The sequence below is a fragment of the Sinohyriopsis cumingii genome, chromosome 3 (genome assembly GCF_028554795.1).
Source record: "Sinohyriopsis cumingii isolate HCF-2022 chromosome 3, ASM2855479v2, whole genome shotgun sequence".
Classification (NCBI taxonomy): domain Eukaryota; kingdom Metazoa; phylum Mollusca; class Bivalvia; order Unionida; family Unionidae; genus Sinohyriopsis; species Sinohyriopsis cumingii.
Genome location: NC_142963.1, coordinates 105,662,810 through 105,690,647, shown reverse-complemented (window position 1 = coordinate 105,690,647; position 27,838 = coordinate 105,662,810). Strand labels below are relative to the sequence as shown.

Below are 27,838 nucleotides of genomic sequence, written 5' to 3'. Positions count from 1 at the left end.
AGTACCAAAATTAGTAATGCAGCTCTTAATCACATTTGAACAGAATGAACAAAACCCATGCAAATTGACAGCTTTTGCATTTAGACAAATATATTAATAATAAAAAGAAAATCTGTTTTTTGACAAGTTATATAGAAATATATCATGTGTAAAATGGAAACATTTTGTATCATCACTAATGGCTTTGCCACTTGTAACAATACAATGTTTCCACTTGACTTGTGAAATATTTCCATATAAATGCATCTACTTAATAAACTTATAAATCCTTTCTACATGCAATTTTTCCCCAAATAAACTACATAAACAATGCCATTGATTGGACAAGAAGTTTCATATGCATCTGGTATCACTGGTCAACAGTGAAATCATTACTGACTTGAAAAGGCCCTAATCTGTAGTATTTTGGTGTGCCGAACACGAATATAACCGTGAAAAATTTGTATTGGCTCTCGTTTTGAAGATATTCATATACCTCATTTTCTCTGTTTCACTGTGTAAATTTCTCCAGTAGGACTGCAGCAACATCCGGAATAATGATGTAACATTGCATAATACCATCATGCTCACATCATCCACAGTTGATTGCATCATTTTCTGATGCAATGCAATACTAATGCCATGCGGCTGCTGAAGTAAGTTGACGTCAGCAGTGTACTATACATGTGTAGGCCTATTATACTAATGCCAGGCGGCTGCTGAAGCTGACGTAAGCAGTGTACTATATAAAGCCCAATCAGATAGGTTCAGCATTTAAAATATTTTAGACGTTGTGCGAGACAGTTCAAGCTACTGTTACATAAAACTTATTATTTTATCCATTTACGTACAATAAAGAACAGTAATGCCTCGAAAGTGTGTTAATACCGCGGACAATTTTTGCTATATTTGTGGGGAAGTGACATTTGCCAACCAGAAGAAAAGTATCAATTCTCAAGTGAAGAAGGCATATCATCTTTACTTCGGATGCAAGGTTGGTGACCAAGACAAGCCTTGGGCTCCGCATATATGCTGTGCTACATGTACAACACAGCTTTCACAGTGGTTGAATTGCAAAAGGTCATCAATGCCGTTTGCAGTCCCAATGGTGTGGAGACAGCCAAGCAACCACCTAAATGACTGTTACTTCTGCTTGGTTCCTCCTCTTTCCGGCGGAATAACGAAGCGAAAGAAGTCGAGAATAGTCTACCCAAACATTCCGTCTGCATTGAGACCAGTTCCACATGGTGAGGGACTTCCTATTCCAGAACCTCCAGCAGAATATTCTCTTGATTCATCTGACGAAGACAAAGGTGAGTCGACCTGTTCTTCTCCTGGTCCATCAGCATGCAGTGATCCAGATTTTCACTGTGGTGCATCATCAACCCCACACAGAATAACACAGGAAGAACTAAATGACCTGATTCGTGATTTGGACTTATCAAAGAACAAGGCAGAATTGCTAGGATCAAGACTCCAACAATGGAATCTTCTAGAAGAAGATGTCACAATTACTGCATATCGAAAGCGCCACCAGCAATTGGAGCCTTTCTTCAGAAAGGAAAGTAATCTGATATTCTGTTCCGATATTGAGGGCCTCATGAATGCTTTAAAAATCACTCATGACCCACAAGAATGGAGACTATTTGTGGACTCTTAGAAACTGAGTCTCAAGGCTGTGCTTTTGCACAATGGAAACATTCTTCCATCTATTCCAGTAGCGTATGCTGTCCACATGAAAGAGACATACGATAACTTAAGGCAGCTACTGAATTCCATTGAGTATAACAAGTACAGCTGGCACCTCTGTGGTGATTTGAAGGTAGTTGCCCTTTTAATGGGACTGCAGCAAGGATATACAAAATACATGTGTTTCTTATGCGAGTGGGATAGCCGAGCAAGGGAAATGCACTACATGAGGAAGGAATGGACTCACAGGCAGAATGTAGCCATTGGAGAGAAGAATATCCAACACCCAGCTCTGGTTGAGGCTCAGAAAATCTTGCTACCACCCCTTCACATCAAACTAGGTTTGATGAAGAATTTCGTGAAAGCCATTGACCGGACTTTGCCAGCATTCCGATACCTGCATGAAAAATTCCATTGACTCAGCGAAGCAAAGATTAAAGAGGGAGTTTTTGTGGGTCCTCAGATTCGAGAGCTTTTCAAAGATGACCGGTTCAACAACTTGCTGGAAGGTGACGCGAAACAAGCATGGAATGCTTTTCGCCTAGTTTCTACAAACTTCCTCGGAAATGTTAGGGCAGAAAACTATAAGGAACTAGTAGAAGACATGTTGATGAAGTATAAGAAACTTGGCTGCAATATGTCTCTAAAGATTCACTTCCTTCATTCCCATTTGGATTTCTTTCCTAGCAACTGTGGTATTGTTAGTGATGAACACGGCGAACGTTTTCATCAAGATATCGCAACAATGGAACAAAGATACCAGGGAAAATGGTCCACTACAATGCTGGCTGACTACTGCTGGACACTCCTCAGAGATGCTCCCGAACAGCTGTACAAGAGACAGGCGAAGAAATCTAAGATGTAGTCAATGACTTGATTTTTTATAGGTAGGCTATTACAGTTGACCTTTTACTATTGGAATGCATTTCGTTATGTAAACATTAATTTCTTGCAGATTACAAAAAAACTAGAGCCAATTTTGCAATTTGACTGTCATATTCGTGTTCAGCACATAAAAATTGATAAGAATTGACTAATTTTATTTCAGTAACATGACTTTTGTAAAAATTTGTTGTCCAGTGTATTTTAAAAAATGTGTGATCAAATTTTGTCTTGGTAAAACATGGCTCTCTTCACAAACATGTCTGAAGCAGACACACTCATTCAAGTCCCATTGTTGGTCAAAATGTTCTTTAGTTCTTTGCTACACTAATATGCTTATAATAATACATTCTCATAGATATTTTTAAAAAAACAATCGGTTCAGGTCACAACATGGAAGGAGACAGTAGGTTGTAAGTGACTGCTGTAAAATGTGTGGAAGTATTATAATGAGTTACAGCTAAAAGTGAATTTCATTACTTTAAATTTGCCATGATTGGTAAAAGTTGTTAAATTAAATTGTGAGAATGAAAGAGAAAAATAATAAATAGCAAAGAGGAGTAAAATAGTAGGGCTAAATGAATGGGTGTGCAAAAGACAATACCATATCAAAAGTTATAAATTTTATAGTCTAATGAAAATTCAACTGACTGAATCCTTCATATGCAGTGGAGAGAGAGAGACAGAGATAGACATGACTACAATAGCAGATGAATTCAAGGCAGGATCCAACTTGCAGTCTACCCCCTCCCCCTCAGACATCACTGAGAGTTTCATATCTTCAAAGTCCAACAGACCCTGGACCAAGAATGAGAGACAAATTAGTCCTGTAATCATTACATTTTTACCCTTTATTTATTTCAGCCATACATTCAATTTTTATGAGGTTATTACTGTTCAGTTATCAAACTTAAGATGGCTTCATGTAATATAAATTACGCCATTTTCATAAAGAATGGGAAGTTATCCTTTATTCACTGTCCAATTATGAAACTTCTGCTGTTAATTAATTGCAGCACTACAAATGGGCCATTATAAACACTGCACTCCATGTAAGATGGTTTCATGTAGTATAAATGACACCTAAATATACATATATTGAACATACCGAATCCTTGCAAAATTACTTTATTGTCCAAATACATGTATATATAATAAACTGATACAAAGACTATTGACTCTTTATTTGGTATCCAGCTGCACATCTTTAATAGGAAGAAAATGATTGGAAATGTACACATCAATTATACAATGTTGCAAACCCCCGAAAAAACCAAAATGTTTTTTTGGGGGGTAGTGTTGTTGACTATCATGCCTGTAGTGCACAATTCCCCCCACAGATGTCACATGTGTGCATAATGGGCTGTTTACAAAAAACGGCTTGGTTGTTTCTGTAGAGGTAACACTGCAGTGGTAATTTAACAGCTATATCTCCTGATGCAGTGAATGAATGTGCATCAAATCTTTTCAGAGCATGTGATATATCTAACAAATTAAGATTCCTGATTTTAGCATTTGGGTCTACTTCAAGTCATACTGATCATGAAATTTTATAGCAGCACTTTCTTGACCCATGGGTCATGGCCCCAAACTAGGTCAACCTTAATAATTTGAAATTTCCAACCCAAGTGTTTTTTTTTTTAGCATTTGATGGATTGTGAGGCTAATGCCAGAAACTTAGCCTGGGTAGCCACCCAAAAAGGTTAAGAACCACTGCTCTAAGGCAAAATTTCACACATATCATCAACATAACTGTGCCACTGCATTCTGAAATCATACATCATCACATGAAAAAAGTGCCAAGGCATTGCATGTTTTTTCTAATTTATTTTACGGGACCAACTGTTTAGTTTTCGAGGAAAGGTGAAACCTGACATTTTTCCAACCAAATTTTTTCCCCCTTTAATCTTATGATAATTCTTTTCAATTACTATAACTGATGGAATTAGTTCTTTTTCTCTATGAATCAGTGAAAAGTTATATTTTCTTTTAAGCTGTTTTTGTTGCTGGAATTTATTTTCATAAAAATTCCCAGCTTCCACCACCACCCAGAGAAATTAAATGGTTAGTTCCAAAGGGTCAAATCATTAGTTTTGCATTTCTGCACAATGTTCAAAATTTAAGAAAGGTATCACCCTGATTTTTATGCTGGTAATCCTCATTTATCAGCAAAAATGAGTATATCCAAGAGGCAATTAAAACAATTAAATTTTTCTTTATTTTGGTATCTGAATGATGGTTTGTTTTGGGTTTGAGAGTACATGCATTGGTCTTTTTGTTAACTGGTACATTTCTCTTCTTGCTCACTCGATACATAAATGACTGGTAATGGGTTGTGAAAGTGGTCCACATTCTGCCCACGAGACATGGCATGAATGTCTGTGAGGGTACATTTTAACAAACAATGGAAATTTACTTTCATTATATAGATAGTTTTAAACAATATCAATGCCAAGTTATGTCAAAAATATTTGTGCTGTGTGTCAAGCAGGCCCGGCCATTGGGCAAGGCAAATGAAGCAATTGCCTTGGGCACTGTACTTTCAGGAAATATACTCTGCAATGCAATTTGTTTTGCTTGGGGTCCCCGCTCATCGCTTGCTGCCATGGGCCCCACACATCCTAGGGCCAGGCCAGGCCTGGTGTCAAGTAGTGGATGCACCCTCACAAACCTGTAATATCATCTCCAAATTTCCATAAGATCTGATGCATCTGAGTGACTGAGATAACCACAAATGTGGGCAGGCTGAGGTTTAAAATTTCCACAGTGCGTGGACTCATTTGGATACCGTGGGTCATTGGTTAACTCTGTTCAATAACTTTATATTTCTGAATGCTTGTTATGAAATTTATATTTCTCACTATAGAGTGTGTGTGTGTGATTTGGATTTTTAACGTAGCATTAAAAAAATTTCAGTCATATCACTACAATGTCAGCAGCGTGGCGGTTTATAGTGATGTCAAGCACTGGGACATCATGCCGCAGATATACCAGCATGATGTCCTACCCAGTCACATTATCCTGACACCAGGCCGACCAGTCCTAACACTAACCTCTTAATGCTGAGCACCAAGCGAAGCAGCTGTAAGTACCATTTTTGTAAGTCTTTGGTATGACTTGGCCAGGGATCAAACCCATGACCTCGAAACTGAAGTGGACACTCTAACCACTAGGCCACTGGAGCGGTTTCTCACTATAGACCTATCCTTGATGCAAGCGTCTGCACAGAGAAGACAATCTTTTTTTGGTTCCATAGCATTTTTTTTATTTATTTGCATGCGATGGAAACATTTAGGTTGTCGATTCCCCACCTAACGATTCTGAGGTGCTAATTTCAGTAATGAGTCTAGAGCTATCAAATATATATATATATATATATATATATATATATATATATATATGTGTGTGTGTGTGTGTGTGTGTGTGTGTGTGTGTGTTTCATGAAAATAAATATCCGTTTCTATTTAAATTATACGTGTCCAAATGGGTTATATGAGAAATCTGAGGAACGTTTGTCATTTGGTGTGAATATTTTTTCTCTTCAAGCTATTGATTTTTTTCTTTTCTTTAAATTTAGCTTGCGTTAGCCGCAAGGGCTCGTATCGTTGCTTACAATTTACCTGTCATACATGTACTGTATAATAAAGTGCCTGTATGACAGGTAAATTGTAAGCAACGATACAAGCCCATGTGGCGTCAGACACCCGTGACTTTAATAAGCTGAAACATCTTACGGAGTCCCCAAATGTAAATGCATGTATTTGAAATTGACATAGTTTTTCAATATAAAAATATGGTTTAAATGAAATAAATACTGTACAGATTAAACTTTCAACACGAAACTATTTTCCAGTTCTGCACACCCCTTTAAATTCACAGGGGCTCGTGTTGTTGCTTATAATTTACCTGTCATACATGTACAAAACAAAAGTTATCATCCCTTACCGTGTTGTTTGGAGGTCTCTCTTTGATTCTTAGAATTTAATGCCTGTGACGGTTGAGCTACATTTTTCGGATATTTACTTGTTCCTGTGCCCATGGTTAGTGCTACATGTCGAGTACTCTATATGTTGAGTAACTATATACGATTTGTGTTGCAAGAACCAAGGTGATAGCAATCGGAACACAACGGGTATTTCCTCCATTGATTCGAGAAACAACTCGGAAATATATCTCGTTTAACCGGACTCTCGCGTGGCTCCGTGAGATCCACCCCACCCCCTAGACCAGCAAGTTGTTCTCGACCTGAAGAACAACTTGCTGGTCTATCCACCCCTTCATTGTCATTTATGTTTATTTAAACATATTTTATTGCCATATTGATGGTTTTATATATATAAAATTCGTTCCTTAAAATATACTAAGTAATTAACACGTTGCTGTACTATATTCCAAAGGACAATTTTGCAAGTAAAGGGTCGTCCTACTGCCAAATATGGTCCGCGTGAATCTTTTATGTGGCCCGCGCTCATACAAAATTTGTTCCATAATTATAATGTAAATAAGCACGCATAGCCTACGGACTTTACAAATTTGGTTCATGTGGTTGAAAAAAAAGATGTTGTTCTAGGGTTTAACGCCATTTTTCAGCACAAGATAGGCTATACATGGCGGCCAGTATAACTGGTGGAGGAAGAACCCTGGAAAGAACCACCGACCCACGAGAAGCTACTGGCAGGCTTTCCCACGTACCCACGCTAGCCGAGCCTTGGACTCGAACCCACGCAGACAGAGGTGAGATGGCAGTGATCCGAAACGGTGAGCGCTTTAGACCACTCGGCCACTGTTGAAAAAGATGGACCACTCTTTTCTAATATATACATGTTTATATACACTGCATCACATAATCAATAAAATTATAATATAAATCTTATTCATATGAAATTTGAACATGATACAAAAAATATGCACAAGAAATGCGGGCATTTAAAGATATCAACGTATTCGCAATATAACAGGTGATTTGCAGCGTATGCGGTTTTGAAAACATTTTGAAAATGGCGAGCTGATTCAAACAAATACAAATATATATATATATATATATATATATATATATATATATATATATATATATAGATATAGATATATATATATATATATATATATATATATATATATATATATATATATATATAGATATATATATATAGATATATATATATATATAGATATATATATATATATATATATATATATATATATATATATATATATATATATATATATATATATATATATATATATATATATATCTTTATATGTATGTATGTATATGAAGAACAAAATAAATGCTAGAAAGGGAGAAAGTGAAACAACGATATACATCCGAGTCCGTATTCACAAGACTCCCCGGAGGGCCCCGAGTGGCCGAGTGGTCTAAAGCGCTCTCCGTTACGGATCACTGCCATCTCACCTCTGTATGCGTGGGTTCGAGTCTCGGATTCGGCTAATGTGCGTATGTGAGAAAGCTTGCCAGTAGCTTCCCATGGGTCGGTGGTTCTTTCCCGGGTTCTTCCTCCACCATTAATACTGGCCGCCATGTATATCGTGTGCTGAAAAATGGCGTTAAACCCTAAAACAACAACAAAACTCCCCAGCTCGAGTGCACATACATACATGCATACATAAATGCATGCATGCACGCACGTATGCATGCACACACACACATACATACGGGTATTTCTCGTGGCTCTAAATAGTGTGTTTCTTTGTTTCTCTTTTTATTTTATTTCTCTGAGGTTGGAATAATTATTTTATTAATTTGTGCATAAAACGATAATATAAAGGTAGGAAAGGCGTATAGGGACTTTTATTACTGACACCTGGAGCTATCAAAATATCAAGTAACTGGGGTTCCCCAAAGTTGTGCTAGAGCCTTTACTATTATTTTTATGTCAGCGATAAAGCAGACGATTTCAACTCACAAGTGGTACTTTTTGCTGATGATACTTCTTACTTCTTTTTAGACTTTTTCTACAGACACGTCACAAGTACAAAGGATTATTAAGAATGATTTTGAAAAAAACTTACTGCATGGACAAACGACATTCTTTTCTCGTTTAACACTTCAAACACGGACATTAATCGCAAACTGGCAGACCGACCTTTCGTATCCGAGGTTCTCATTTGACAATATGTTGTTGTTGTTGTTCTAGGGTTTAACGCCATTTTTCAGCACAAGATAGGCTATACATGGCGGCCAGTATAACTGGCGGAGGAAGAACCCTGGAAAACCCAGGGAAGAACCACCGACCCACGAGAAGTTACTGGCAGGCTTTCCCACGTACCCACGCTAGCCGAGCCTTGGACTCGAACCCACGCAGACAGCATTTGACAATATGCATTTGCTTCCTGGTCTGATTCATAGACAGTTTGGACTACCATTATCCACTGATGCTAAAAGAACTGATCATATTTGTATGATTATTCAGAACACATGTAATATGTATGTTGTGCGTGACTACAAATTCTTATCACTGGAAGCTTTGGTCAACGTATATATATATATATATATATATATATATATATATATATATATATATATATATATATATATATATATATATATCAGTAGTATATGGGGCCACCTTAGCCTCAAGGGGACTTTAACGTTAAAATAGGGGTTTGCACTTTTGGCGTCAATGGAAATTTAACATGGGAATGTCACTTTGCACTTTGGCGTCAATGGGAATTTAGCATGGGAATGTCACCTGGATGTCAATGGGAATTGAACATTGGATGACGTCATGAAGTTTATAGGGTCAAAACATTTTATAGGGATTTTAATGTATTTGTAAGGACAAAGGGTAGATAGGGACAAACATACAAATACACATTTAAACACACAGAAAAGACGACAGAAATGTTCTAAAGAAAACCTCACAGAGAGAATAGAGACTCAAAAAAGAAAAGTCTATTGTATGGGTTCACAACATTTATTCAAGTATATACATGGGCTCTCTGGCCTGTGCTTTGGTCTAAGCACTATCCATTTAATACATAAGCATTTCTACATCAAACAAACCTATTTACTAGTTATTTAGTTCTTGGCTGTAGTAAACCTGTTTACATTTAATGTTCATTTATAAGAAAAAGCTAACACAAAAAAGTAACATGCAATCAAATAGGACAAAGTTCATGTTTCTCTCTCTATTCGTCTCACACGTTGTTAAAAATCTGGTCAGCTAGCACTTGTGTCCCAGCGTAGATGTTTCCCATCACTTAATCCGTTTCATTCGTAAATCGGCTGTTATATCCATTGTGCTAGGTACACTTATCAGTAAACAGATCAAGTGCAGTCATCGTCTTTTTCCCGTGGAGATACAACGTATGCCATATGAATGGTTACTTTTCCTTCGGTGATGTCAAATTTTCCTCTCATCGACGGCACGTCTCACACGACCTGGATAGTAGTGAATGGGGCCACTTTAGCCTCAGTGGGAATTAGCATTAAAAACACCCCTGGGCCACTTTAGCCTCAGTGGGAAATTTAACATTACGAAAACACCTGGGCCACTTTAGCCTCAAGGGAAATTTAACATTCGAAAATATTTTGGGCTTGCTTAGCCTCAAGGGGAATTTAACATGGGAATAAATCGGTGGCCTGTTGAGCATCAAGGGAAATTGAACATGGGAATAGATCGTGGGCCTGTTTAGCGTCAAGGGAAATTGAACATGGTGGGTCTGTATAGCGTCAAGGGGAATTGAACATGGCGGGACTATCTAGGGACAATGATGGTAGAGGGCCAAACACAAAAGAGACAGAGACAGACATACACTAGTACAAGCCTGAGATTTATATATAAAGCATTACCAAGACCTGAAATTTTGCTGGGGTGTTCAAAAATTTGCATAATTGTAATGATGCTCTAAATAGCTATAATCAAGGAAATGCTCAACGACAAAATGGATGTGACTAAAAGTAACGCTAAAATGACGAAATTGTCCCAGAATTTAAAGGAAAATAAACATATCCCCGAAAATTAAGTTACAATGGTTTAGACTAAAATGGATAAAATTAGTAACTACTTACAATAGCAACTTGTGTGAGCTTATAGCCTCAGCTTGAGTGACGTTCCTGTTTATGAACTCTAGTACATATGTATAGCTACAACCTGTGGAAATCCCCAAGTCGATATTTATAGTCTCAAAATTTCAGGCGTGAGTGACGTCACTGTACTGAACACTAGGGATAAATGACAACAGTGTTGCAAGTGGCTGACCTGAATACACGCTACTGTAGGTAGGTAGGTAGAGTGCATTTGATAGGGATAAAGTGAGTTTTATAGGGACAAACAGAGACCAACACACACACACACACACACACACACACAACGTACGCACGCAGACATACTCACACACACACACACACACACACACACTATAAAATGGATAAAATTAGTAACTACTTACAATAGCAACTTGTGTGAGATCGTGGATAAATACCTATGTATCTATAATCAGCTGAAATTCATATGAAATCCAACTATCTATTTATAGCTCCAACTTGTGGGTTATTCCTTTGGAAAATCCCACTATCCTTTTATAGCCTCAGCTTGAGTGACGTTCCTGTTTATGAACTCTACAACCTGTGGAAATCCCCAAGTCGATATTTATAGTCTCAAAATTTCCAGCGTCAGTGACGTCACAGTACTGAACACTAGGGATAAATGTCAACAGTGTTGCAAGTGGCTGACCTGAATACGCGCTACTGTAGGTAGATAGGTAGAATGTATTTGATAGGGATAAAGGGGACAAACAGAGACCAATGCTCACACACACACACACACACACACACCCCACAGAGGGAAGAAGAAAAAACAAACCCAAAATATACTATTCACACAGGGAAGAGGAAAAAACCAACAAATATGCTATCCAGACGTTCTTACACTAACACAGACACACACACACACATACACACACACACACACACAGATCGAAGAATAAAGCCAAAATTAAAATATACTATCCATACAAACGTACGCTAACGCATACAAACCCCAAATATACTATCTACACAACGTCGCGAAAAAAAACAAACAAATATACGATCTACACAACGTACGCGAACACACACACACAGAGACACACACAAACACACACACACCACATAGGGAAGAAGAAGAAAACCATTATACACTATCCACACTGAGTGAAGAAATAACCCTTTATATATACTATCAACAGAGAGTGAAGAAAATAACCCATTATATTCCATCAACACAGAGTGAAGAAGATAAAGGTTTTTGAAAGCACCTAAGCCCTCACCTGCAATGACCAACTCTGCCAAACACCTACACCCCCACCCCCAACACTACAAAACCCATTTAACCCGTTATCTTATGGCATCAGTGTGTGATTTAGGAAACATCAAGACACAAAATGATGGATGACTAGACTGACTATTGTTTACCGACTTGCATGCCTAAAGAGCGTGCGTGAAGGAAAACATCCTTCCATTTTCAATTCTAACTTAAACATGATCCAGAGGGATAGAGAGAGGTGAAAGAGCACAATTTCATAAAGTGTGAGTAAAAACAAAACACGCCATCCTTATTATACAATGTCAAGACCAAGAGATACTTACGTTTTCTTTCTGGTCTATTCTCTTTTAGAAGGTAGTATGAAATTTCACATCAGGGCCAACGCATCGGCTCACATTGTCAACTTTTCCATTTCCATGTCTTCACTGGCACAAGTTCTTCCTCATCTTCAATTTCTTCATCTTCTGAATCCCTCTTCTCTTTTTCGTCTTGTTTCTGTTTCTTCTCTTTTCTCTTAGGGCACTCTGAATCCTAGTGTCCTTTCTCCTGACAACGATATTAGGTATCTTGACTTTTGTCTCTCTTTCTTAGACGAAGCAGGTATTCTGGAGACAAATACCCATTTATCTTTGCAGATATAGCAAACTTCATCAGCACTTACACACTTTCGTATGACTCTCATCAAATCAACGACCAAAAGAGTAAGTTTGTTTGCCACTTTCGCCTGTGAATTATGCTTTCGTATGACTTTTAGCATATATTTGACCAGCGGGTCGATCTGTGCTGACTTTTCCATCTTCTTGATCGTTTGAGAGTGGAATGAATACTCTGACGCTAAGACACTCTCCTTATATACAGGGACCTGCTGCGTATAAAACCTAGTCAAATGTAATTTTGCAGTAAGATGAAACGATTTCATTGAGAAAGTAAAAGGCAATGACGTGCCGTGTCGCCTCACACAAGACCTGAAGTGTTGGCTCAGATCCGTGTCAGCGATTTCGAAGACGACATAACTGAGCTTTAATCAATGCTCTCCAATTATGCCACAAAACCACGAGTCCTGATCCATGCCAAAAGAAATTTCGTTCGGTCCATAAAAAATAGTATCACATCTGAGAAACGCAAAAACGAACTTCCAGAAAACTGAGAACGACGGCTTACACCTACAACGTGAAATGTATGAGTTCAAGTAGTACATAAAACTTAGTCAAATTAAATTTCTATAGTCAAGACGAAACGATCTCTTTTCGAAGAAGAAAGCAGACACCAAGCGACAATGGCGATCAGTGTCACACAACACTTTTCAAAATGTGTATTATTAGAGGTTTGTTCTAGCGATCTGCACGGTTAAATTAAATGTTGATGTATTTTGCAATAAGACGGACACAATTTCCATGGGATCACCCATGGTACCATTGTTCGTGCATTAGTTTAATTTTGAAAAATATTTTTTTTATATAAATCGCCTATAGGATAGACCCAGTAAAGCATGGCCATTCTCGTCACTGTGTGAATAGCTACTCAAGTCAATTCGAAGTGAACGCGGTAAGAAAATAAGTATAGCCAATGAAATGGCTTACAACGGGTGATGCATTGTTTTGTTCTAGGACTGTGTGGCATAATAATCCCTACGCTCTTGCGTTGTTACCATTACAGTGCAGACAGACTGGAATGTGAACTTACAAGCCCTCTTTGTGTATTGTACCATTTCCTCTTACCACATCAAAATACTGAGCGTCACAGTATTGGTTCGCGTTTTCAAGCTGACCATTTTTTTATATCTTACTTAAACATTTTAACATAAAACACTCACATTCACATCGGTAGAGTCAGAACAGACGTGTTACATTATTGAGGGGCATGTTATCTTTTTTTTTCTTCAAACTAATAAATTTGGGGTTTGTATGAAGTAAAGAACCGAAAGTACAGTGAACCTCAAGGATGATGACCCAATCTGTCTGTCTATTGATGCGTGTATTTACTTAAGAAGAAATATGACGTGTAAAACACAAAGAGATACGGCAAGCATGATTAGAATGAACATAACGATGTTTTCCTTCACGCCCGTGTAATTTAGAGTTTCAATCCTCTTTCAAGACAAACTTGGTCTCCTTTTGTAGGGCTTGAAATAAAAAAACTAAACTGTGGATAGTATATTTGGGGTTTGTATGCGTTCGCGTACGTTTGTGTGGATAGTATATTTGGGGTTTGTACGCGTTAACGATGTTGTGTGGATAGTATATTTGGGGTTTGTATGCGTTCGCGTACGTTTGTATGGATAGTATATTTGGGGTTTGTATGCGTTCTTGTACGTTTGTGTGGATAGTATATTTGGGGTTTCTACGCATTAGCGACGTTGTGTAGATAGTATATTTGGGGATTTGTATGCGTTAGCGACATTGTGTGGATAGTATATTTGGGGTTTGTATGCGTTCGCGTAAGTTTGTATGGATAGCATATTTGGGGTTTGTATGCGTTCGCGTACGTTTGTGTGGATAGTATATTTGGGGTTTGTATGCGTTCGCGTACGTTTGTATGGATAGTATATCTGGGGTTTGTATGCGTTCGCGTACGTTTGTGTGGATAGTATATCTGGGGTTTCTACGCATTAGCGACGTTGTGTGGATAGTATATTTGGGGTTTTGTATGCGTTAGCGACGTTGTGTGGATAGTATATTTGGGGTTTGTAAGCGTTCGCGTAAGTTTGTATGGATAGCATATTTGGGGTTTGTATGCGTTAGCGTAAGTTTCTATGGATAGTATATTTGGGGTTTGTATGCGTTAGCGTAAGTTTGTATGGATAGTATATTTGGGGTTTGTATGCTTTGCGGCGTTGTGTGGATAGTATATTTGGGGTTTGTATGCGTTCGCGTACGTTTGTATGGATAGTATATTTGGGGTTTGTATGCGTTCGCGTACGTTTGTGTGGGTAGTATATCTGGGGTTTGTACGCGTTAGCGACGTTGTGTGGATAGTATATTTGGGGTTTGTATGCGTTAGCGACGTTGTGTGGATAGTATATTTGGGGTCTGTATGCGTTCGCGTACGTTTGTGTGGATAGTATATTCGGGATTTGTACGCGTTAGCGACGTTGTGTGGATAGTATATTTGGGGTTTTTATGCGTTCGCGTACGTTTGTGTTAATAGTATATTTCGGGTTTGTACGTGTTAGCGACGTTGTGTGGATAGTATATTTGAGGTTTGTATGCGTTAGCGACGTTGTGTGGATAGTATATTTGGGGTTTGTATGCGTTAGCGACGTTGTGTGGATAGTATATTTGGGGTTTGTATGCGTTAGCGACGTTGTGTGGATAGTAGATTTGGGGTTTGTACGCGTTAGTGACGTTGTGTGGATAGTATATTTGGGGTTTGTATACGTTAGCGACGTTGTGTAGATAGTATATTTGGGGTTTGTATGCGTTCGCGTACGTTTGTATGGATCGTGACACAAGTTGATATTGTAAGTAGTTACTAATTTTATCCATTTTAGTCTAAACCATTGTAACTTAATTTTCGGGGATATGTTTATTTTCCTTTAAATTCTGGGACAATTTCGTCATTTTAGCGTTACTTTTAGTCACATCCATTTTGTCGTTGAGCATTTCCTTGATTATAGTTATTTATAGCATCATTACAATTATGCAAATTTTTGAACATCCCAGCAAGATTTCAGGTCTTGGTAATGCTTTATATATAAATCTCACGCTTGTACTAGTGTATGCATGTCTCTGTCTCTGTTGTGTTTGACCCTCTACCATCATTGTCCCTAGACAATCCCACCATGTTCAATTCCCCTTGACGCTATACAGACCCACCATGTTCAATTTCCATATGTTAAATTCCCCTTGACGCTAGACAGTCCCACGATTTATTCCCATGTTAAATTCCTTTGACGCTATATTGTCCCAGGGTTTTTTGTCCATGTTAAATTTACATAGACGTTAGAGTGTCCCAGGGTGGTAAGTGTTAAATTTCCATTGACGCTAGAGTGTCCCAGGGTGGTTTTTAATGGTAAGTCCCATTGACGCAAGGGTGTCCCTATTCACTACTTCCGACCCTTTCGACTTTCAGGAAGAAATGTTAAAGTATTGTCGTTCCGACGTGGACATTTTACGACGTTGCTGTGGAAAATTTCGAGAACTGTTCATGGAACACGGAGGGGTCGATCCTTTGAAAAAGCTTGCACCATTGCCAAAGCGTGTTCCTTAGTGTACCGCCAACAATTCGTGCCTGAAAACACCGTGGCTGTCATCAGCCCTCAAACAACCAACTTTGTCAAACGTCAATACTCGGTCAAAGCCCTACGCTGGTTACATTACTTGTGCGACAAGGAAGACAAATCGATCTAACATGCCCGCAACGGAGGGGGTGAAAAGACCATCGGAACGTATTCGGTGGATGGGTGGGACTTAGAAAACCCCAAGATCCTGTACGAGTTTAGCGGTTGCTTATTTCACGGATGTCTCGTCTGTTACCCTGATCGTGACACTAAAAATCAGTTTTTACAACGGACCATGGAAGACTTGTACCAGTACACTTGTCAGCGACGTTTGAAGTTAGAACAGCAAGGATACCAAGTGGTGGAAATGTGGGAACACGAATACGATCACCGTTTGAAAACCGATCCCGAGTTTAAACGTGTCGTGGAAAGTTACAAGCTGATGGACCCCCTGAACCCGAGGGAAAGTTTGTACGGAGGAAGGACCAATGCCACCTGTTTGCTGTACCAAGCCGACGAAGAGAAAGGAGAAGAACTTAAATACTTGGACGTATGTTCGCTGTATCCCTACATGTGCAAATATTGTCGCTCTCCTTCAGGGCACCCGTAATTGTTGACGGAACACATCGACCTGGCCAACATTCGACAATACGAAGGCTTGATCAAATGCAAAGTTTTGCCTCCCACCGACTTGTACCATCCCGTCTTACCTCACCATTGTCAAGGCAAACTGATGTTTCCCTTGTGTCGTACATGTGCCGAAACGTGCAACCAAGACCAACCTTGTCATCACATTCAGGAAGAACCCGCCTTGACGGGATCCTGGGTCAGCGTAGAATTGTTTAAAGCTGTGGATATGGGATACCAACTGTTAGAAGTGTACGAAGTTTGCCACTTTCCCAAGACACAACAATACCACAAGGATGACCCCACTCAGAAAGGCATTTTCGCAGACTACGTGGATGCCTTTTTGAAACTGAAGCAAGAAGCCAGTGGTTATACGTCCTGGTGTCACACTCTCGAAGACCAAATTAAATTCAAAGAGAAATACTGGGAACAAGAAGGCATCACTTTGGACCACATCGAGAAAAACGAAGGCAGGCGATCGTTTGCCAAAGTGATGTTAAATTGCTTGTGGGGAAAAATGGCACAACGACCGTGTTTACCCAAGACGGAATATTTGACAGAACCTTCCCGCTACTTCCAGATGATTCACGACAAAACTAAATTCATAAAACACGTGGACGTCGTTCGCGAGGATTTGATCTTAGTCAATTACGAAGAAGATCTGGACTTTGTACAAGCGGACGAATTTGGAAATGTCATTATTGCGGCTTACGTGACAGCCCATGCTCGCCTAAAATTGTACGAAGCTCATGAACTGTTAGGGGATCGCGTCTTGTACTTTGACACGGACAGTTGCATCTACATCGAGCGCACGGGTCAGCGACACCCTTTCATCGAAGTAGACCGTTTAGGAGCCTGTACAGACGAACATCCTGACAACAAGATTTTAAGTTTCACTAGTGGCGGTCCCAAAAATGACGGCTACGAATACCGGGACCCACAAGGAGAAGTGCACACGGAGTGTAAAGTGAAAGGATTGACTCTGAATTATCGTACCAGTCGTGTGGTCAACTTTGGCGTATTGAAAGAAGCCTTGCAATCTGGAGAGGATGAAAACTTTAAAGTGACCACCTACCAGCCAAACAAGATTGTACGTTTACCCACTCACCAAATCGTCAGTCGAGCTTGGCAAAAGTCTAACAAATCGTGTACCAGAAGCGAGTGCGACTTCCTAACCACTTTACTTTGCCGTACGGTCACATCGATATTGGACAGCATATAATAAAGGACAACGTCCAAGACCAATAGTTCATTGTCACTACTAAGACCAATCGAGAAAAATGAATCCTTTCAAACAGCAATTATAGAGCGTAAGACTCAAGTCCAACGAGAAACTCGGGTGTGCTTCTATGCCTCACTATCACATCACCAATGCAGTAACACATCTTAGTTATTTATGTACTAACGCCATGACAAACTACGTGCAACCAGTGAAACTTCCAGGCCACGAAACTTTACCTTATGGATATACTGATATCACCCAGTATAAAAAGGGACGACTTCGAAGAACGACACTTCATTGCGAGGACAAGCAACGAGAAAGATGAATCACTCTATACAGATGAAAAAAGAGAAGGAACAAACATCATTGACCTCTTTCACCACCATACCGTCACAGCAAAGTGTGTCCAAGAAGGGAAAAGATTCAGTAGACCTAAAGGAGTATTTTAGCATCCAAATGACTCGGACAGCAATCTCGAGAAAATTTAGAACGACAACTTACACCTACACGGTGAAATTTAGAGATTTCGTGTCTGACGTTTCAGCCGAGGAAGTAGCAGGTTTCATTACGGACCTACTTGACTCACTGTTAGAGGAACTCAAATGTCATTGCCAAGTCAAAGATCGAGGTCGTGCGAGCCCATCTATGTATCACGACAGTTTGAACTCACCCGTATGTCTCGGATTTAGCACACCTGCAGAAATAACTTCTTCCAAACTTTTGAGGGCTATTGAAGACGCGCAGTCGATGAGAGGAAAATTTGACATCACCGAAGGAAAAGTAACCATTCATATGGCATACGTTGTACCTCCACGGGAAGAAGACGATGACTGCACTTGATCTGTTTACTGATAAGTGTACCTAGCACAATGGATATAACAGCCGATTTACGAATGAAACGGATTAAGTGATGGGAAACATCTACGCTAGGACACAAGTTTTAGCTGACCAGATTTTTAACAACGTGTGAGACGAATAGAGAGAGAAACATGAACTTTGTCCTATTTGATTGCATGTTACTTGTTTTGTGTTAGCTTTTTCTTATAAATGAACATTAAATGTAAACAGGTTTACTACAGCCAAGAACTAAATAACTAGTAAATAGGTTTGTTTGATGTAGAAATGCTTATGTATTAAATGGATAGTGCTTAGACCAAAGCACAGGCCAGAGAGCCCATGTATATACTTGAATAAATGTTGTGAACCCATACAATAGACTTTTCTTTTTTGAGTCTCTATTCTCTCTGTGAGGTTTTCTTTAGAACATTTCTGTCGTCTTTTCTGTGTGTTTAAATGTGTATTTGTATGTTTGTCCCTATCTACCCTTTGTCCTTACAAATACATTAAAATCCCTATAAAATGTTTTGACCCTATAAACCTCATGACGTCACCCAATGTTCAATTCCCATTGACATCCAGGTGACATTCCCATGCTAAATTCCCATTGACGCCAAAGTGCAAAGTGACATTCCCATGTTAAATTTCCATTGACGCCAAAAGTGCAAACCCCTATTTTAACGTTAAAGTCCCCTTGAGGCTAAGGTGGCCCCATATACTACTGATATATATATATATATATATATATATATATATATATATATATATATATATATATATATATATATATATATATATATATATATATATATATATATAATTTTATATTATGTTATATCAAGTCTGGAATAATTGCTCTACTGAAGATACGTACAGATTGGAGAATTGGTTTTTTTTTTTAATTAGAAGCTGCACTTATTAATTGTTTTAGAGAGTCTTTTTATGCAGAACTTGAGTGGTAAACTATGGCACAAGGAAGGAAAAAGAGATTATGTATATTGTATTTAGTTATAAATACTCAAGGGCCTAACTCAAGGAACCTTCTTCCACAGGAGATATGATGCATTTCATTATCGTCTACGTAACTCCCATAGCATGACATCCATCTCTACTATACTTTTTTCCAGATGTCCTTTCTGCCATGTACGATTGGGGACGTCCATTAATTATGTCAACAATTTTTAGGCAATTTTTTTACCTCCCCCCCCCCCTTGTCAACAACTGTCAAACTTTCAGTGACCCCCCTAATAAAATTTTACCCCCCCCCAAGCTAATAATATTTTATAAGGCTGGCTTTTATGCTAAAAATAGAATTATGGAAATTAAAAGGTCTACAAATAAATTTTAATACATTTTTTTTACTTGTTTAACAGATTTCAAATTGACTATAACAACTTTACAGCACATGCAAATTGGGGGTGGGGGTGGAGGGAGAGGGCATTTGCCTGAAATGAACAAGAGTCTGTTATCAAAGTGTACAATATTTGTAAGGCATTAAGGTTACTGCATCTGGTTGAAGAAGTTGTATGACTGTGTTGGCTACATAATTTATTTTATGTATTATGTTAAAGATGACTGTATAATAGTCAAGGTCTCAAGTTTCCTAGTTCCTAGGCTCAGTTATCCATCTTTGGAGGGACAGCTCATGGACTTCAATATATATAGCATCTATACATATAACATAGATGCTATTTAATAGAAGTCCATGGATAGCTATACTATATAGATGTCTATGAATTTAGTAACAGCTTCCCTTAAAAATCTGTCTGCAGTCTACAATCTACACTGAATATAAACAAAATATGATGATGCAAGACTATGACTTCCTTGGCAAGAGCTCAACCGGTTTAGGATTAAACTGGTGGGCTGTTGACGGGCGAGCGAGTGTGTACCATACCAACGCATCGACTAATTTCCTATTTTTTGATTTATTAAATTTATTGTAAAAAATAACATTGTTGACGTCAGTTTATCTTGAACTCCCCCCTCCCCCATGTCAACAATTGTCAAACTTCTTCAAACCCCCTCCCACTATTTTGTTGACATAATTAATGGACGACCCCATTTGTCTTTGGGAATCTTTCCCTAAAGATATCCAAAAGCTCCTAATCTTTAAAACTTCGATAAATATTTATCAAATTCAAAAAACGTTTCAAATTTGTTCAAATTTTGTTCTAAACCTATTCTATTTTACAACCTTATTAAACTGAGAATGGAACGGTGTTCTCAAACCAGTGCACACGTTCACCGAAAAGAACAAATTATTGTACATCATTGTTATTCGTTCTCACATTGAAAAACAACATAAATCCTAGAAAGGAAAAGGTGACCCCCCTTTATTTCATACATTACACGTAATATATCCCAAAAGAAAAATAATAATTCTACATGGTTCTGTTGCCTAAAGCACGAATTTAGAACAATACGGTAAAAAAAAACCACACCAAATTATACAAAAATTGTCCCAAAATATTTTATCTTTGTTAACGTACGCATATATATATTTATGGTTAGGTGTTTGTTTATAGCCCGAGGGACAGCAAGACTGAGGAGACAGATAATTGAAGCAAGAATGACACTGCAAGGTGAGCGTTGTTAGAGTTCAGCATTAGGGAAGAAATAATAACATACTCCATGATTGTTACTGCAGGCCACTTTTAGTGACTTCAGTATAGATTATATATAGAAATAAAACATAATTCAAGTCAAAAGGTATACAAATGCATATCAAAGTTACTTCTATGCACACTTCATACATTCTTTTGCCTTACTTTACATATATAATGAAGCTCAAGTGCTTGAAATTTTGGGCTCCGACTACCACCACACTGAGAGGGCCAGACACGTCCAGCAGTCTCTGTGTAGCCCAAAATGGAAAAAAGGGTGAATACCTGCAGCAATCAAGCAAAGCAAACAAGCATGGAAGGACAAGAAAGCATACTAATCAGATAATACCGAATTGTGTACCCCATATCGCGAAAAGGTTGTATTACATGTCGCAGAACGCAACTGGAAGAATGTGTTGCAAGATGGTCAAACCTTCAATGAACCCAGGTGAAGTGAAGTGCTCTTCAATGCACCCATATAAAGTGCAGTGCCCATATGATGTGGACGGCTGTATTGGTCTGTGCAACCACGAGACCTGGAAGAAGAAGAATAGGAAAGCAGAACAAGGTAGTAGGAAGTGATATGATGACATGTAAAACAACGGAAGTCAGCACTAAATTACAAACTGTAAATTATATCGCTCAGGCGTATATATTTCTTAAAGGCATCGACCTCTACCTACCCAAGACCCGAATTAGACTGTCTGAGAGACCCTGCTTAGCACACTCTGTGGCTGCCCCAATCCTGAAAATATGAGTTTTGAATAATTGATGAACAAAATCGCATTTCAGCAGCGATGTGCGCAAAGCTTGGTTGAATTCTTGCCTAGTTATGGGCAACTATCCAGAGGTAAGGAGGAGTGGTCCCGCCTGACAACACCGCAGTTGTAAATATTGACGCTGCGCGTGGACAGGACACTGGTCTTGTACTTTTTGGGTCACGACACTTAGGCGAAAATGGGTTCCCTTGGAGTGTTTGTAATGTGTAAACTGGACAACTAAACCATCGTCACTGATCCGAACCTGAGAGGACTGAAGCAAGTTTGGATTGCTGCAACCAGGCTGTCTAACGGCCATTTCCCGATCCCGCAGAAATGCATGAAATGCAAGAAGAAACATAGACTTAAATAGAGCCGCAAGAAAAGCATTGTGGGTAAATGTCGGCAGGACTAGAACGAGTTTTTGTAGCATACATTTATCAGTTGGTAGTCCGGCATCTGTTTGCGGTAAATGTTTATGAAGCGTTTGCAGGAGTTTTTTTTAATAAGAAAGGAATTTGGTTGGATCAGGGATACTTTGTAGTTTGTGCATATAGCCAATAGCCGAGACATAGGTAGATATAGCTGATGGTGCATAGTGTTTTACCAAAAACTACGAGGTAAAAAGTGCCAAATTGGTACTTGAAACCGGGAAAGTGCTGTGGAGTTTTAAAGCGGTTGAAAAATCGATGTAACGTTTCCAACTGCGTCTGTAAGATTCCACCGAAGATGGAGAAAGCAATTTGTACTAACATGGACAATAATAATCCTAGTCTTTTAATGGCGGTAGTTCCGGGACCTGTTCTGGGATTTCCTCTGCTCAAGGTGAGAGCTGGAGGAGTCTGTGCACCTGTTGGCGTGAAAGAGCATCCGATCAATCGTTTTGAAGACCAGGGACGTGACAAGCACGGAGCAAAGATTTGTGATGGAGGCAGGTGAGGACCAGTCGCCGAATCAAATACATAATGTCGGATTTCCTACATGATTGCTTATTGATGATATGAACTAAGGCCATGTTATCAGTATGGACATGAATACAATTGTTAGCAAGCAAAGGTCCCCATATTTGAAAAGCAACGACAACAGGGTAAAGTTCAAGTAATGTTTTTCTCTTTCCACTCCTCATTCCATCTAGAGCCCAGAAGCGTAGTTCACATAACTATCAGCGTCAGTGAAGAGATTCAGTGTGTCCGAGTTCAGCCAGCGATCTGGTAAGAAGAAAGAGCGAGCACTGAAATGCTGAAGAAACCGACTCCACAAAATCAAATAAGATTTTACTGCTTTACTGAGTCGAATACGGTGTTGGGGACGTGAAACCCCAATTGTGAGACTAATGAGTCGACGAAGGAATGCTCGTGCTGGCAGTACCACGCCACAAGCGAAATTGAGGATACCAATTATGGACTGAAGATTATGAAGTATAATCTTTGCTTTCGGCAGGCAGCTTTGTATCAGTTCATGTTATTTATATGAAAGGATGGGTTGGTTTCAACGAACGTGCACTAGCTAAAACTCCCATATACATTTTTATCATATTAGTGCTGACCTATCCTCAAACAAATTAAGTCAGTATCAAAATAAGATCTCCCATTTATGCCACTTCATGACACATCATGCGGCTTACAGTCAATGCTTGTTAATTAAATAATTGGTTTATTTAGTACACTATTCATTTTATTTCCTCCTCCTCCTCGTCTTTTTCTTTTTCTATGTTTCCACCCCCGTGGGAACACAGGGCCTTGGTTACACCTCGTGAGTCGACCTGGATCCTGACTGTCCTCTTCAGTTCGGACCATATTGTTCTGCAGTCTTTATCTCTTCCTCGACCGACCTGCGCCAGGCCTTCCTCGGCCGTCAGTTCGGACCATATTGTTCTGTTCGGATCATACTGTTCGACAGCCTTGATTACCTCCTCGACCGACCCGCGCCAGACCTTCCTTGGCCTGCCTATCTTTATCTTGCCTTTGGGGTTTCATTCTAGGGCTTGCGTGGTAATGCTATTCCTCGGTTTTCTCAGAGCATGCACGATTATTTATTCACTTAAGTTCTTGTTGGTATTACTATTGTTGTGATGAATATTATTACATAAACAATGAATTATGCCAGATGTAATCACGGCTACGTGACTTTATATTAAGAAACAGATGGCGCTCTTGGTCCTCTTTTTGTAAGTCAATACCATCTAGGTTGCAATTTTGTCATATCTGAAACCAATAAGGCAGGAGAGCCCCAATTTTCAAACAATACTTTTATTAGAATCACAATCATAAACAGTTTTGTAAGCGTCAAAGCAGCTGAAGAAAAACTAAAAATCAGGTTTTGTACTGTTTTGTTGTATTTTTAAAACAAAATAGTTAGCATAGTAAATCTGTGGCACACAAGGCTCCTCCCGGCTTGCGTCTAACACACTTAAAAAGACTGTTCCATATATATATATATAGATAGATAGATAGATAGATAGTTAAAATGCAGTATGCACATTTACAAATACACATTATGTCAATTTACGCTCCATTTCAATATTAAATTGAAGCAGCAATATGGTTCTTAGCGCCAATACATTCTAAAGATTTGGTTGGATTATACTAATAATGTTAATCTGGATTCTACCAATAATGTTAATCTGGATTCTGCCAATAATGTTAATGTTAATCTAGATTCTACCAATAATGTTAATCTAGATTCTACCAATAATGTTAATGTTGATCTAGATTCTACCAATAATGTTAATCTAGATTCTACCAATAATGTTGATCTAGATTCTACCAATAATGTTAATGTTAATCTAGATTCTACCAATAATGTTAATCTAGATTCTACCAATAATGTTGATCTAGATTCTACCAATAATGTTAATGTTAATCTAGATTCTACCAATAATGTTAATGTTGATCTAGATTCTACCAATAATGTTAATGTTGATCTAGATTCTACCAATAATGTTAATGTTGATCTAGATTCTACCAATAATGTTAATGTTAATCTAGATTCTACCAATAATGTTAATGTTGATCTAGATTCTACCAATAATGTTAATCTAGATTCTACCAATAATGTTAATCTAGATTCTACCAATAATGTTGATCTAGATTCTACCAATAATGTTAATGTTAATCTAGATTCTACCAATAATGTTAATGTTGATCTAGATTCTACCAATAATGTTAATGTTGATCTAGATTCTACCAATAATGTTAATCTAGATTCTACCAATAATGTTAATGTTGATCTAGATTCTACCAATAATGTTAATCTAGATTCTACCAATAATGTTGATCTAGATTCTACCAATAATGTTAATGTTAATCTAGATTCTACCAATAATGTTAATGTTAATCTAGATTCTACCAATAATGTTAATCTAGATTCTACCAATAATGTTGATCTAGATTCTACCAATAATGTTAATGTTGATCTAGATTCTACCAATAATGTTAATCTAGATTCTACCAATAATGTTAATGTTGATCTAGATTCTACCAATAATGTTAATGTTGATCTAGATTCTACCAATAATGTTAATCTAGATTCTACCAATAATGTTAATGTTAATCTAGATTCTACCAATAATGTTGATCTAGATTCTACCAATAATGTTAATGTTAATCTAGATTCTACCAATAATGTTAATGTTGATCTAGATTCTACCAATAATGTTAATGTTGATCTAGATTCTACCAATAATGTTGATCTAGATTCTACCAATAATGTTAATGTTAATCTAGATTCTACCAATAATGTTAATCTAGATTCTACCAATAATGTTGATCTAGATTCTACCAATAATGTTAATGTTAATCTAGATTCTACCAATAATGTTAATCTAGATTCTACCAATAATGTTGATCTAGATTCTACCAATAATGTTAATGTTGATCTAGATTCTACCAATAATGTTAATCTAGATTCTACCAATAATGTTAATGTTAATCTAGATTCTACCAATAATGTTAATGTTAATCTAGATTCTACCAATAATGTTGATCTAGATTCTACCAATAATGTTAATGTTAATCTAGATTCTACCAATAATGTTAATGTTAATCTAGATTCTACCAATAATGTTAATGTTAATCTAGATTCTACCAATAATGTTAATGTTGATCTAGATTCTACCAATAATGTTAATCTAGATTCTACCAATAATGTTAATCTAGATTCTACCAATAATGTTAATGTTGATCTAGATTCTACCAATAATGTTAATCTAGATTCTACCAATAATGTTGATCTAGATTCTACCAATAATGTTAATGTTGATCTAGATTCTACCAATAATGTTAATCTAGATTCTACCAATAATGTTGATCTAGATTCTACCAATAATGTTAATGTTAATCTAGATTCTACCAATAATGTTAATCTAGATTCTACCAATAATGTTGATCTAGATTCTACCAATAATGTTAATGTTAATCTAGATTCTACCAATAATGTTAATCTAGATTCTACCAATAATGTTGATCTAGATTCTACCAATAATGTTAATGTTGATCTAGATTCTACCAATAATGTTAATCTAGATTCTACCAATAATGTTAATCTAGATTCTACCAATAATGTTAATGTTGATCTAGATTCTACCAATAATGTTAATCTAGATTCTACCAATAATGTTAATCTAGATTCTACCAATAATGTTAATGTTAATCTAGATTCTACCAATAATGTTAATGTTAATCTAGATTCTACCAATAATGTTAATCTAGATTCTACCAATAATGTTAATCTAGATTCTACCAATAATGTTAATCTAGATTCTACCAATAATGTTAATGTTGATCTAGATTCTACCAATAATGTTAATGTTGATCTAGATTCTACCAATAATGTTAATCTAGATTCTACCAATAATGTTAATCTAGATTCTACCAATAATGTTAATGTTAATCTAGATTCTACCAATAATGTTAATGTTGATCTAGATTCTACCAATAATGTTAATCTAGATTCTACCAATAATGTTAATCTAGATTCTACCAATAATGTTAATGTTGATCTAGATTCTACCAATAATGTTAATCTAGATTCTACCAATAATGTTGATCTAGATTCTACCAATAATGTTAATGTTGATCTAGATTCTACCAATAATGTTAATCTAGATTCTACCAATAATGTTGATCTAGATTCTACCAATAATGTTAATCTGGATTCTACCAATAATGTTGATCTAGATTCTACCAATAATGTTAATCTGGATTCTACCAATAATGTTAATCTAGATTCTACCAATAATGTTAATGTTAATCTAGATTCTACCAATAATGTTAATGTTGATCTAGATTCTACCAATAATGTTAATCTAGATTCTACCAATAATGTTAATCTAGATTCTACCAATAATGTTAATGTTGATCTAGATTCTACCAATAATGTTAATGTTGATCTAGATTCTACCAATAATGTTAATCTAGATTCTACCAATAATGTTAATGTTGATCTAGATTCTACCAATAATGTTAATGTTAATCTAGATTCTACCAATAATGTTAATGTTGATCTAGATTCTACCAATAATGTTAATCTAGATTCTACCAATAATGTTAATCTAGATTCTACCAATAATGTTGATCTAGATTCTACCAATAATGTTAATGTTGATCTAGATTCTACCAATAATGTTAATCTAGATTCTACCAATAATGTTGATCTAGATTCTACCAATAATGTTAATCTGGATTCTACCAATAATGTTAATCTAGATTCTACCAATAATGTTAATGTTAATCTAGATTCTACCAATAATGTTA

General features: G+C 37.3%; 1 protein-coding gene across 3 annotated transcripts in view; it reads right to left on the bottom strand.

Annotated features, from left to right (window-relative positions):
- The window catches only part of LOC149803466 (caspase-3-like), a 76,496-nt gene extending 69,805 nt beyond the window's left edge, over window positions 1-6,691 (bottom strand). For all 3 annotated transcript variants that reach the window (XM_089953186.1, XM_089953184.1, XM_089953185.1), the window contains exon 1: window positions 6,496-6,691. In XM_089953186.1, the coding sequence (XP_089809312.1) occupies window positions 6,496-6,589 (94 nt within the window). In that variant the 5' untranslated portion in view covers window positions 6,590-6,691. The remainder of the gene's footprint in view (window positions 1-6,495) is intronic.
- Window positions 6,692-27,838: the final 21,147 nt, after the last annotated feature.